The following is a 14,877-nucleotide window of genomic DNA, read 5'->3' as shown; positions in this document are numbered from 1 at the left end:
TCTACTGCACTGCCCTCAATCTTCTTGATCACCTCTTCAATTAGGTTGACTGCCGATTCATATAATTTGGATCAGCCTAATATGTGGAATAGGCAATATAACATGGTGGCAGCATTTGAGGTGTTGCTAATTCTATCATATGAGTTTAAAAGGTTTCTTTTCAATTGTGTGTGAGATGGCGGAAAATATTAGGGAACATCAGATGCTCCCTGATTTACGATGATCGACTTGACTTCGATATTTTGACTTTACGATGGTGCAAACGCCGGACAACGGCAGCGAGCTGCAGCTCACTTACGGTCACGTGATCAAATTCTACTAAATGCGTTTTTGACTTAGGATATTTTCGATTTACGGTGAGTTTATCGGAGTGTAACCCAATCGTAGGTCGAGGAGCAGCTGTATATATCACTGAATCTGGTCATATTTTTGTTAAATCCTAAGGTTGTTTGAATCATTCTTTAGTGATAATGAAAAAATATAGAGTAACAGCAGAGATTTAAAGTTAATTTCCCAAAATAGATATGGTGCCTATTAGACTGGAGCCAGTCAACTAGAGTGATTTAATCTAAACCTTGAGGTACCAATACTAAAGAGCCACTGATGTTATGATGATCACAGTTTATAATTGCCTCTATTCAATCAGGTTACTTCCAAGTAACTAATTTTCTACAAGATTGTGGGTTGGCAACAAAGCTATTGAACAAATTAAATTTGTATTTTAATTGAAAAATAGAAAACTGAGGCAAGTGTTGAGTAAACACAGCTGCTTTTTCCCCAAAATATATGCCAGCTAACATGTTACAGTGGAATTACGTTTTGAAGATTATTTTAAAGAAGGGTTGGAAGTGTCTTCCAGAGCTTAGATAATAATTGAAAGACAGTAGTTTTGGTCTTGCCATAATTTAGGTGGAGACGTTTTCTAAAATACTCAGTGTTGGACAAGAAGTGATGGTAAGATCAGACTGAAGAAGGGTCTCGACACAAAACGTCACCCATTCCTTCTCTCCAGAGATGCTGTCTTCCCCACTACCGCTACTCCAGCAGTTTGTGTCTGCCTGAGGGTAAGATAGAGTCGTTTTCATGTGGAAACTCGTGTGCTGATCTCAGATGATATTCTTGAAGAATAACATATAGATGAGAAATAGCAGTGCTCCCGGATAGATTCCGGGCAGGTATTAAACTGTGATAACCTTTCAATCCATGATAAATTAGTCATATTTACTGAACACAATGTAATGAGCATCTGTTTTATTTATTGACACCCCTGCACGATTGAACATGCTTAGATCTAAATTAAAGGGAAAATGCAACGTATTCCTAAAAAGACTGAATAAACAACGAATACTTTGTGGGATTGGGAGGGTAGCCATTACTGATGCGCTTATAATAGCTTAAAATTATAATTAAATTGTTAATTTTATATATGGCATAAATTTTGCAGATTTAAATAGCACCATACTAAATATCTTTTAAACATCAAGATCGTTTGACCTGGGTCTGTTCATTTGTAAAATGAACTTGTCAAATCATCGCAGTTGGCTGAGAGATAATTTAATGAACATGTGACTTCAGCAGCTTGAGATTTCCTCAGTGAACATGCTGCAGTATTCAAGGAAGAAATGAAAATGGATAATGCTTAGTTTTATTTGATAGTCTGCTTCATTGATTGTAACAGTCGTTTCCACATTGTCACGCTGCCGATTTGAACTGTAAAATCATTGTTGCATTGCAAATCATTAGCTTCTCAGAAGCAACGATTTTAAATGTATTTTGAATTATTATCAGATTGATTTAAACGGTTAGAAATTTACTTGATACAGAATTTTGTGCAACTTCAAAAGAGGATCAAAATAGTAGGCTGTGGTGACAGTTGCATTGATTTTGGATTTAAAATTGTTGGCAATGTGCTGGACAGCTCTTTTTAGTGCAATGGTCCCTGTCTTAGCAGCATCTTGGGAATAGCGTATGGGGCCTGCACTGTACTGCTGTAAATGCAGAGTCCACCCCTCGCGTGCCTGCTCTCCGTGATCTAAAACATTAACCAGTTCTATGCAATGCAGGCATCTAAAAAATCTATAGCAAAAGAAAATATTATTAGAGCCAAGGGTATTCACCCATTTGGACCGTGGAGGTATCAAATGAGGAAGTTAAAGCAGCGTTTGCATACTGCAGAAGATGAAATGCTTTCCTTGCAATTTCTCTCAAGTGTTTAAGACTTCTACCTCTGGTACTAATTCACTGATGTCAACATCATCTTATGATCAAGGTACGGATTTAAACCAAGAATTCCAAACTGTATTCTAGCATCTTCATAATTAACAATTTACTGTTAAGATTTATTTTTGTTAACCTTTCATTCCATAGGTTCTGCAGTAAGCTGCTTTTCTGCATTCATGTTTTTAAATAGTTGCACTGTAAAAGGAAATGTTGCAGAAAATGGTATTCAACTGGATTTTTGATAATCTCTAAATGGATTATGCTTTCTGTGCTTAATATATTTAAGAATTTCAATTATCTTTTGAGTTGCATGGATCTGCCTCTTCATACAATAGTATAAAACTAAAAATATCCTTTTATTTGTAAGGCTATTTTTTTTAAATGACCAATTTCTTTAAAGTGCATGATATTTTCTTCTTTCATTTTTAGATATAAAAAATTTACACAATTGAACAATTGGATTTATTAAACATTTTATAAGCACAGCTTTATAGCATTAGTTTATAATAATATAATACATTATCACAAGCATTCTTCCATGTGCAATGCCTTGATGAAAGTTTGATAATTTATTCTGATTGCTGAAAGCAAAGATTTCTCAACTTTATAGTCAATTGTCACTATAGTGTTTGTTTCCAGGAGCACATGCCACAAATGGGTAGCAATGCTCATTGGAAATTAAAAATATACCAACAACAAATATGTGTACATAAAATAGTGTGGTAATTCCTATGCAATGTTCATTGTTTTAAGTGTTTTTAAATGTATTATTGCCACATTGAAAATGGATTAATGTGGCTTGCATTTATTGGGTTTGTTGAAAGATGTGAACCTAAAAAAATTGAATGTACCCTGAGCAAAAAGAAATGACAAATCTTTTTTAAGTAATTCCAAATGAGTTTATTGAGCCTTGCATTGAAACTACAAATAGAACAATAACAATTTGTGTATAATAAGAAACTGCAGATTCTGGTATAAACCAAAGATAGACACAAAAAGCTGGAGTAAGTCAGCAGGACAGGCAGCATCTCTGGAGAGAAGGAATGGGTGACATTTCGGGTCTAGACCTTTCTTCAGACTTAAAAGTTAATAACAATTAAAATTAGTGGGACTCTACACAACCAAAGTTTCTCAATAGTACTTCAAATATGTCTTAAAATTACATGAAGGTAAGGTGCTGAAATAAACATTAGACTACTTAACAGCAAAGTTTTGAACAAGTTTTCTGATGGGTACATTTCACATTTACAGGGGTTAGAAACATAGAAACATAGAAATTAGGTGCAGGAGTAGGCCATTCGGCCCTTCGAGCCTGCACCGCCATTCAATATGATCATGGCTGATCATCCAACTCAGTATCCCGTACCTGCCTTCTCTCCATACCCTCTGATCCCCTTAGCCACAAGGGCCACATCTAACTCCCTCTTAAATATAGCCAATGAACTGGCCTCGACTACCCTCTGTGGCAGAGAGTTCCAGAGATTCACCACTCTCTGTGTGAAAAAAGTTCTTCTCATCTCGGTTTTAAAGGATTTCCCCCTTATCCTTAAGCTGTGACCCCTTGTCCTGGACTTCCCCAACATCGGGAGCAATCTTCCTGCATCTAGCCTGTCCAACCCCTTAAGAATTTTGTAAGTTTCTATAAGATCCCCTCTCAATCTCCTAAATTCTAGAGAGTATAAACCAAGTCTATCCAGTCTTTCTTCATAAGACAGTCCTGACATCCCAGGAATCAGTCTGGTGAACCTTCTCTGCACTCCCTCTATGGCAATAATGTCCTTCCTCAGATTTGGAGACCAAAACTGTACGCAATACTCCAGGTGTGGTCTCACCAAGACCCTGTACAACTGCAGTAGAACCTCCCTGCTCCTATACTCAAATCCTTTTGCTATGAAAGCTAACATACCATTCGCTTTCTTCACTGCCTGCTGCACCTGCATGCCCACTTTCAATGACTGGTGTACCATGACACCCAGGTCTCGCTGCATCTCCCCTTTTCCTAGTCGGCCACCATTTAGATAATAGTCTGCTTTCCTGTTTTTGCCACCAAAATGGATAACCTCACATTTATCCACATTATACTGCATCTGCCAAACATTTGCCCACTCACCCAGCCTATCCAAGTCACCTTGCAGTCTCCTAGCATCCTCCTCACAGCTAACACTGCCCCCCAGCATAGTGTCATCCGCAAACTTGGAGATATTGCCTTCAATTCCCTCATCCAGATCATTAATATATATTGTAAATAGCTGGGGTCCCAGCACTGAGCCTTGCGGTACCCCACTAGTCACTGCCTGCCATTGTGAAAAGGACCCGTTTACTCCTACTCTTTGCTTCCTGTTTGCCAGCCAGTTCTCTATCCACATCAATACTGAACCCCCAATGCCGTGTGCTTTAAGTTTGTATACTAATCTCTTATGTGGGACCTTGTCGAAAGCCTTCTGGAAGTCCAGATACACCACATCCACTGGTTCTCCCCTATCCACGCTACTAGTTACATCCTCGAAAAATTCTATAAGATTCGTCAGACATGATTTACCTTTTGTAAATCCATGCTGACTTTGTCCAATGATTTCACCACTTTCCAAATGTGCTGCTATCCCATCTTTAATAACTGACTCTAGCAATTTCCCCACTACCGATGTTGGACTAACTGGTCTGTAATTCCCCGTTTTCTCTCTCCCTCCCTTCTTAAAAAGTTGTTGAATTTCACACTGAATCTGCTTTTGTCAAAATATTCACCATCTTTCAGTACATGGACTACTAATATTGTTGCAGAATACGAATACGGACTACTAATATTGTTGCAGAATACGAAGCACATTCTTCCACAAATATGCTGGTGTTGTACCTTGGTGGAGAGGCAAAGGCTGCACATGATTGTTTAATGCCACCTTGACTTGTACTTCCTATTGAAATATTATCAACCTGAAACCTGAATTGGGAAAAGGGGAAGTACAGCGGGATCTGGGGATCCTTGTACATCAGTCTATAAAAGTAAGCATGCAGGTACAGCAGGCAGTGAAAAAAGCGAATGGCATGGTGGCCTTTATAACAAGAGGAATCAAATATAGGAGCAAAGAGGTCCTTCTGCAGTTGTACAGAGCCCTAGTGAGACCACACCTGGAGTAGTGTGTGTAGTTCTGGTCCCCTAATTTGAGGAAGGACATTCTTGCTATTGAAGGAGTGTAGCGTAGGTTTACAAGGTTAATTCCCAGGATGGCGGGACTGTCATATGCTGAGAGAATGGAGCAGCTGGGCTTGTACTCTCTGGAGTTTAGAAGGATGAGAGGATATCTCATTGAAACATATAAGATTGTTAAGGGTTTGGACACGTTAGAGGCTGGAAACATGTTCCCGATGTTGGGGGAGTCCAGAACCAGGGGCCACATTTTAAGAATAAGGAGTAAGCCATTTGGAATGGAGACGAGGAAACACTTTTTCTCACAGAGAATGGTGAGTCTGTGGAATTCTCTGCCTCAGAGGGCGGTGGAGGCAGGTTCTCTGGATGCTTTCAAGAGAGAGCTAGATAGGGCTCTTAAAAATAGCAGAGTCAGGGGATATGGGGAGAAGGCAGGAACAGGGTACTGATTGGGGATGATCACATTGAATGGCGGTGCTGGTTCGAAGGGCCAAATGGCCTACTTTTGCACCTATTGTCTATTGAAATACTAGCTTTTTCGCTGTTCATAGATGCTGCCTGAACAGCTGATCATCTACTGCAATGTATTATTTTGTCAGATATCTAGCATTCTCAGGATTTTGCTTTTGAGCCAGCATGCAGAAGATCCAATTGACTTATGTCTATTATTCTCTAATATAAAACCTACATATGTTCAATTAAGTAAGTACCTGATTTTTGCTTTAAAACTGCCACAGGAGGAATTTATGATGCCATTGAATGTCATGGGGAGGTGATTAGAATGTCTTGTTGGAGATGGTAATTGACTGGAACTGTTTTAGTTTATTTTGAGAGATGAAGCATGGAAACAGGCTCTTTGGCCCATCGCGTCCATGCCAACCATCAAACACCCATTCCCACTATTATTCTCTTATTACACATTTCTCATTGCCCCTACATTAGAGACAGTTTTACAGATTCACGTTAATCTGTAAACCTGCATGTCGTTGAGCTGTGGGAGGAAGCCGGAGCACTCAGAGGAAGCCGGCGCTGTCACAGGGAAAATGTGCAAACACTGCACAGGCAGGCAGCACCCAAGATCAGGATCAAAACCATGTATCTGACTCTGCGAGATAGCAGGTCTATCAGCTGCGCCACTGTGCTGCCCAAAAGAGTCATCATTTTTGTGGTGAGAATATCACTTGTCATTTGTCAGCGCATGCTTGGACGCTATTCTCTCTTGCTGATTCTTACATGGGCTATTTCATGTGCTGAGGTGTTGGAAATGGAATTCAACATTATATAATCATCAGCAAAATCCCACATCTGACCTTATGAAAGAAGGTTATTACAGAAGCAGTTGGTTGGGTCTAACATTGAGGAACTTCTGCTGCAATGATCTGAGACTGGAATGATTGATCGCCAACAACCACAACCATCTTCTTTTGTGCATGATGTGACTTCAAATACTGCAATGTTTTCTCTTTGACTCCCATTTATTTTAGTTTTACCAGGACAAGCTCTCACTTGTTAAATGCTATCTTGATGTCAAGGGCAGCCTTTCTCATTTCACCTCTGGAAATCAGCTCTTTGGTCCATGTTTGATTTGAGGCTGCGGTTAGTGTCAGGAGTTGAGCTGCCCAGGCAAACCCTAAGTTATTGGTGAGTAAGTACTGTACACTGCAGTATCCATTACTTTGATTGTTGAGATTGGATTTGTCCTGTTTCTTCATGTCATAGAAGCAGAATTAGGCCATTTGGCCCATCGAGTCTACTCCACCATTCAATCATGGCTGATCTATCTTTCCCTCTCAACGCCTTCTCCTGCCTTTTTCCCCCATAACCCGTGACATCCCGACTAATATGTCAATAACTGCCTTAACAAAACAAATGACTTGGCCACCACAGCCTTCTGTAACAATGAATTCCACAGATTCACCACCCTCTGACTAAAGATATTCCTCCTCATCTCCTTTCTAAAGGAACGTCCTTTTATTCTGAGGCTATGCCCTCTGGTCCTACACGCTCCCACTAGTCGTCTTCTTGCATATGGCTTGCACAGCCTGAAGTTGTGGGACAACGTGTTCTATTTGATCTTATTTGATTTTGCACGCCAGGATGATTGCATTCGTCGAAACAGGGTGGACCACGTGAAGGTTGCAATCTCCCACCCCTCCCACTAGTCAAATCATCTTCTCCACATTCACTCTATCTAGGCCTTTCACTATTCAGTAAGTTTCAATGAGGTCCCCCTCATCCTAAACTCCAATGAGTACAGGCCCAGTGCCGTCAAACGCTCGTCATACGTTAACCCAATCATCCCCTTGATCATTCTCGTAAACCTCCTCTGCCAGCACATCCTTTCTCAGATATGGGCCCAAAAGCTGCTCACAATACTCCAAATGCAGTCTCACCAGTGCCTGATAAAGCCTCAGCATTACATTCCTGTTTTTATATTCTAGTCCTCTTGAAATAAATACTAACATTTGCCTTCCTGACTACCGATTCGACTTGCAGATTACCTTTTTGAGAATCCTGCAACAACACTCCCAAGTCCCTTTGCACCTCTGATTTTAGAATCCTCTCCCCATTTAGAAAATAGACTACGCCTTTATTCCTACTACCAAATGCATGATTCCACACTTTGCTGCACCGTATTCCATCTGTCACTTCTTTGCTCACTCTCCCACTTGTCCACGTCCTTTTGAAGAGAACCTGCTTTTGCTGCAATACCTGCCTCTCCCCTATCATTGTATCTTCCGCAAACGGCCACAAAGTCTTCAATTCCCTCATCCAATTCATTGATATACAACGTGAACAGTAATGGTCCCAGCATCACCATTAGTCACTGGCAGCCAACTAGAAAAAGCCCTCTTTATTCTCACTCCTTGCCTTCTGCCATTCAGCCAACCTTGTATCCATGCTAGTATCTTTCCTCTTATACCATCTTCTTTAGCAGGCTGTTTTTGTGAATAGCATAAATGTGGTTCAGTTAGTTCTAGAGCAGGTCTTCAATGTTATTTGGACCCAAAGCTTTTGCTGTATCCAGTACTTTCAGTTGCTTCTTGATAGCAAAATGAGTGAATAAGGCTGACTATAGACTGGCTTATATGATGGTAGAATTCTTGAGAGGAAGCTGTGATAGATCATGTATTTGACAATTCTGACACTAGATAGCTGTGAAAGCTTCAGCTTTTTCTTGAGCATTCACACACTAAGCCCCTCCATTTTAACAATTAGCCTGTCCTTGGAGTTTTCTTCTCCTGTCAATTGGCTACACCATTCACTAACATGTGTTAATGAACTGCAGAGCTTCAATCTGTTTTTGTTGTTTAGCACACACATAACCTATACTGTCTGAAGAAGGGTCTCGACTAAGAACGGTCTGTCCTCAGCGGAGGCCTCACCTTTGTTCACTTCCGCCCCCACCTCAACGAGTTCCGGGTCCGCCACGATGCAGAGCTCTTCTTCCGTCGCCTCCGTCTCTGTACCTTTTTCCATGGGAAGGAGTCCTCACCACCCAGTGATGACCCCGTCCCCCGTCCCAAACGTACCCCACAGACCACACAGACGAGCACCAGGCCTTAATATCACACACCATTACTGACTTCATCACTTCGGCTCTCTAAAGCCTCCAACCTTATCGTTCCCCAGCCCCACAGGGCCCAATTTTAACTTCTCCCCAAAATCCACAAATGGAACTGTCCTGGCAGACCCATTGTTTCTGTTTGTTCATGCCCTACCAAATTAATTTCCACATATCTCAACTCCATCCTATCCCCCCTGGTCCAATTCCTCCCTACCTATTGTCTATGATGGTCGGGTGCTCATCTGTGGGATCATGGTCCAGGGGTGAGTCGGAGGTGGTGTCCTAGAGCTGGCGCATAGCTTCCGCGCGGTAGAGGTCAGCTTGCCATGGGACCTCCCTTGTCAGCAGGGTTTCTGTCTGACCCCCCCTCCCCCCCAACCTGCAACCTTATCATTCCTCACCCCCGGATAGCCCAGCTTTACTGTCTTCCCAAAATTCATAACTGCTCTGGCAGAACCAAATGTTTCTGACTGCTCCTACCCCACTAAAATCATTACCATGCACCTCGACTGCATCCTATCCCCCCGGTCCATTCCCTCCCAACCTATGTCCAAGACACCTCACAGGCACTTTGTCTCTTCAATGACTTCCGCTTTCCAGGCCTCCACTCCCTCATCTTTACTATGGATGTCCAGTCACTCCACACCTCCATTCCCCATCAGGAGGGTCATAAAGCCCTCTTTCATCCTAGACCGCAGAACCAGCCAATTTCCATCCACCAATTCTTTCCTCTGCCTAGCAGAGCTGGTCGTTGCCCTCAACAACCTCTCCTTTGACTCCTCCCACTTCCTCCAGATCCAAGGAGTAGCGATGGGCACTCGCATGGGCCCTAGCTGTGCCTGCCTCTTTGGAGGGTACGTCGAACAATCCCTGTTCCAGGCGTACGCTGGCCCTATCCCTGAACTCTACCTCCGCTACATTGACGACTGCATTGGTGCTACCTCCTGCACCCATGCAGAACTCACTGACTTCACCACTAATTTCCATCCTGCACTCAAATTCACGTGGACCATCTCCGACATCTCCCTACTGTTTCTAGATCTCACCGTCTCCATCACAGGAAACAGACTATTGACCGACATCTACTACAAACCTACTGACTCCCATAGCTATCTAGACTACACTTCCCACCCTGCTTCTTGTAAAGACTCTATCCCCCACTCCCAATTCCTCCATCTATGCTGTATCTGTGCCCAGGATGAGGTTTTCCATACCAGGGCATCGGAAATGTCCTCATTCTTTAGGGAACGGGAATTCCCCTCTTCCATTATAGATGAAGCTCTCACTAGGGTCTCCTCCAAATCCCGCAGCTCCGCTCTCACTACCTCTCACCCCACTAGTAACAAGGACAGAGTCCGCCTCATCCTCACCTTCCACCCCATCAGCCGTCGTATACAACATATAATCCTCCATTTTCACCACCTCCAAAGGGATCCCACTACTGGTCATATCTTCCCATCTCCAGCACTTTCTGATTTCCGCAGAGTCCGTTCCCTCCGTAACTCCCTGGTCAACTCGTCCCTTCCCACCCAAACCACCTGCAACCGCAGGAGATGCAACACCTGTTCCTTTACCTCCTCCCTCAACTCCATCCAAGGACCCAAACAGTCTTTCCAGGTGAGGCAGAGGTTCACTTGCACCTCCTCCAACCTCATCTACTGCATCCGCTGTTCCAGGTGTCAACTTCTCTATATCAGCAAGACCAAGCGCAGGCTCGGTGATCGTTTTGCTGAACGCCTCTGCTTAGTCCGTCTTAACCAAGCTGATCTCCCGGTGGCCTTCAGCTCCCCCTCCCATTCCCAATCTGACCTTACTGTCCTGGGCCGCCTCCATTGTCAGTGAGGCCCAGCGCAAATTGGAGGAATAGCACCTCACATTTTGCTTGCGTAGTTTACACCCTAGCGGTATGAACATTGACTTCTCTAACTTCAGGTAGCCCTTGCTCTCTCTCTTCATCCCCCCCCCCCCCCCCCCCCCCCCCTTTCCAGTTCTGCCACGACCCACTGTCTCCGCCTACATTTTTTCTTTGTCCTACCGCCTCCCCTGACATCAGTCTGAAGAAGGGTCTCGACCCGAAACATCGCAAATTCCTTCTCTCCTTAGATGCTGCCTCACCCGCATCTCCAGCATTTTGGGTCTACCTTCGATTTTACCAGCATCTGCAGTTCTTTCTTAAACACCCATTCCGGCTCTCCAGAGGTGCTGCCTGCCTCACTGAGTTAAAGGCCTGTCCCACTTACGTGTCCTTGGCACGCAAATTACGCGACCTCGTGGTCGCGTTGAGGCATAAGAGCATCGTATGGCCGCGCGGGGCCGGTCCCACTTAGAAGAGCGAAGGGGTATGTAGTTGTGCGCGACATCGCGCGGGGCTCCGAAATTTTTGTAGTGAACAAAATCTTTGCGCGCCAACGGCTTGTCGTAGAACTGACGGCCAAAGTGGGACAGGCCCAAGACCCTGGCACGACGCAACGTCTCACCTTCAACAGCAGCAGAAGCAGGCAAACGATCGCCGAACTCGGCCTGGGGCTCACGGCCGTTGCAGTCCGGATCCGCCCCCACTTATACTCCCAGAGCAGTGCAAAGAAAATTGAAGGTAGACACAAAATGCTGGAGTGTCTCAGCGGGACCGGCAGCATCTTTGGAGAGAAGCAATGGGTGACGTTTCGGGTCAAGACCCTTCTTTTCAGATTGAAGAAGAGTCTCGACCCGAAACATCATTCATTCCTTCTCTCCAGAGATGCTGCCGGTCCCGCTGAGTTACTCCAGCTTTGTGCCCATCTTCAAATTACGTCACGCGCTCCAGACGACTGCGTACGCATGTAACCACGACCGACTTTCGCGGGACCATCGCGGCTCAACGCGACCACAAGGTCACGTAATTTGCACGCCAAGGACACGTAAGTGGAACAGGCCCTTTACTCCAGCTTTTTTGTGTCTGTCTTTTCACTTGGCTGGCAGCACACTAGGTTTAGCTATTCCTAGAACTGCTCCTGACTTGCTCTTTCACATTCTCATCAAACCATTCCTGGGGATGTTTGTTGCTACAGAAGCCAAGATTCTCTTCACAAGTGCTAATAATGATAGACTTAGGAATGTACAGGGGCTGAGGGTGTTCTGTAGTTTACCTGTTGGTTGGGAGACAGCAAGTTATACATGAGAGGCTAGCTAAGAAAAGCTTTCTCTGAGTTCATTGTTTTCCTTGCAATGCAACTGTTGCTTTGGTAAATGAAGAAATAAAAGTCCTTCTTTACATTAACATTCACAAAGATCATTCAAAAAGATCTGAATGAACATAAGTGAGCTCTGCTTCCATTGGTTTTGATCTGGTTCTCTTAACCTGTCATGTTCTAGGCCCTATCATTGTATATTAGGCTCAATGTGCCAACCGCAAACTTCATCCTTTTTAATTTGGGATTCCATTTAAATCTCCCGAGGTGAATACTGTGCTGCCAAACTTGAATCATCTCAAGGTAGACATAAATGCTGCAGAAACTCAGCGGGTGAGGCAGCATCTATGGAGTGAAGGAAATAGGCAATGTTTCGGGTCGAAACCCTTCTTCAGACTGATGTGAGGGGGGGGGGGAGGAACAAAGGAAGAGGTGGAGCCAGTGGGCTGAGGGAGAGCTGAGAAGGGGAGTAGAAAGTAAGGACTACCTGAAATTAGAGAAGTCAATGTTCATACCGCTAGGGTGCAAACTGCCCAAGCGAAATATGAGGTGTCCAATTTACCCCCTCCAATTTACGGTGGTCCTCACTCTGGCCATGGAGGAGGCCCAGGACAGAAAGGTCGGATTCGGAATGGGAGGGGGAGTTGAAGCGCTGAACCACCGGGAGATCCGGTTGGTTATTACGAACCGAGCGGAGGTGTTGGGCGAAGCGATCGCCAAGCCTACGCTTGGTCTCACCGATGTAGAGCAGCTGACACCTAGAGCAGCGGATGCAATAGATGAGGTTGGAGGAGGTACAGGTGAACCTCCACCGCACCTGGAGAGACTGCTTTGGTCCTTGAATGGCGAGGAGATGAAGCGACAAGTGTAGCATCTCTTGCGGTTGCAAGGGAAAGTGCCCGGAGAGTGGGTGGCTCGGGTGGGAAGAGACGAATTGACCAGGGTGTTACAGAGGGAGTGGTCCCTGCGGAAAGCAGACGGGAGGAGATGGGAAGATGCGGCAAGTGGTGGGATCATGTTGGAGGTGGCGAACATGTCGGAGGATTATTTGTTGTATGTGACGGCTGGTAGGGTGGAAGGTGAGGACAAAGGGGATTCTGCCCTTGTTACGAGTGGGGGGCGGGGGGGGTAGTGAGAGCAGAGTCACGGGGTATAGAAGAGACCCTGGTGAGAGCCTCATCTATGGTAGAAGGGGAACCCCCGTTCCCTGAAGAATGAGGACATCTCCGATGACCTGGTGAGGAACACCTCATCCTGGGTGCAGATGCGGCATAGGCGGAGGAATTGGGAGTGGGGGATGGAGTCCTTACAGGAAGCAGGGTGGCAAGAAGTGTAGTCTAGATAGCCATGGGAGTCAGTGGGTTTATAGTGGATATCGGTCAGATGTCTATCACCTGCAATGGAGAGAGACTTCTCAAAATGAATCATCTCAAAATGGAAGAAGACGTGGCTATCCTAATCTCAATGTTAATTAAACTAAAGAATTGGCTAACTTATTTAGGTATCCTTAAACTGAGTTTTGGTGTTTCTAATAAATGTGCAAATATTAATTACAACTTCAAAAAAGGACCATTTAGCATTTGTGGAAAGAGAAACAAATATTGATCACTTGGCTTGCAAAATCACTCTAAGCTTGAGGACTTATTTGTGGATGGTATTCTGCCCTGAGTGTGTATTGTGTACAATTAGTTTTACCGGTTTTTACAATAGTTTTCTTCCTATTTAGAGGTTATCTACCTAGAGTATTTATATTATATTTTAATGGTGCAGCCTAATTATAGATATAATAAATTTAATACCAGTATACCTAGTTGAGTGTTAGAAACTTCTAAAAATCTGATATTGCTTTAAAATTGACTTTTTCCTGAAAATCCTCAAACAATTCTAAGTTTAGTCATTGAAGACTAGGGCACCATGCAATTGTTTCATCATTTGATTCAATTCCGAGACAAATTTAATGTATTCAGAATTGGATAAATGAGCCGGGTGAGAGGTGGTGTGGCACTGCTGCTGCTGCTACTGCTGGTCGTATAGTGGGACATGTGGTTCAATAAAATAAGATTTTTAATTCTTCACTCCACTTTCTTTAAATTCCAACCTAATACCTTCTGAAATTTAAATTATGAAAGATTGCAAGAAATAAAATGTATTTTTAGTTTGAACCAACAGAATTATGGCAGTAATCTGTACATCCATTGAAATACTTTGTGAATAAATCAGTTGAATAATTCAATTGAGTCCAGAAGTAATTCAACGCGATGTGGAACTGATTTCAAGATTCCCATTAACCCTGACTCTTTTCCTCTTCTTTGTTTCAGCTGAGTAACACATTGTTTGTAAACAGCAATTTAATTTTGAATTGTGATATTTAGGACTGGTAATCCTGGATTAGAAAATTTACATATGAGAGGCAAACTGCTACATGACATGTCAGCTGCTACTAACATGCGTCCATTTGTAAATGCTGGGATATGTGGCGGGCACTTGTTTCTTGTAAATCTTCTGTTCCAGTATCCATCTCTATCATTAGCTGTCATTGGACTAATTTTTATACTTTTAACACCAGGATGGTCCAGAATCGACTCTCTGCAGTCACTATTATATTAAAGGGGAATATAACAGTCAGAGCCAGGTCCTAATTCAACAATTAGATCATTTAGCCTATTTAAGGGAATTTTGCAGTATAGATATTGACTGGGCCATGAGATAAAATGTCTTTGGTGGAACATATTTACTTGTATTAGAATCGAATCATTTTATATATTTATTTCAAAGTCGCA

At 43.4% G+C, this 14,877-nt stretch overlaps 1 protein-coding gene across 4 annotated transcripts in view; it reads left to right on the top strand.

The window, feature by feature from the left end:
- ppp2r2d (protein phosphatase 2 regulatory subunit Bdelta) overlaps positions 1-14,877 on the top strand; it is a 62,271-nt gene that overhangs the window by 29,576 nt on the left and 17,818 nt on the right. The window contains exon 1 of one of the 4 annotated variants that reach the window (XM_033033660.1): positions 2,164-2,269. The exons of the other annotated variants lie outside the window; for them this stretch is intronic. Within the exon in view, the coding sequence (XP_032889551.1) occupies positions 2,179-2,269 (91 nt within the window). The 5' untranslated portion in view covers positions 2,164-2,178. Of the gene's footprint in view, positions 1-2,163; positions 2,270-14,877 lie in introns of those variants that run through there. 4 annotated transcript variants of the gene reach the window in all.

The sequence above is a fragment of the Amblyraja radiata genome, chromosome 15 (assembly GCF_010909765.2).
Source record: "Amblyraja radiata isolate CabotCenter1 chromosome 15, sAmbRad1.1.pri, whole genome shotgun sequence".
Taxonomy (NCBI): domain Eukaryota; kingdom Metazoa; phylum Chordata; class Chondrichthyes; order Rajiformes; family Rajidae; genus Amblyraja; species Amblyraja radiata.
This window is presented reverse-complemented; position numbering and strand designations above follow the sequence as displayed.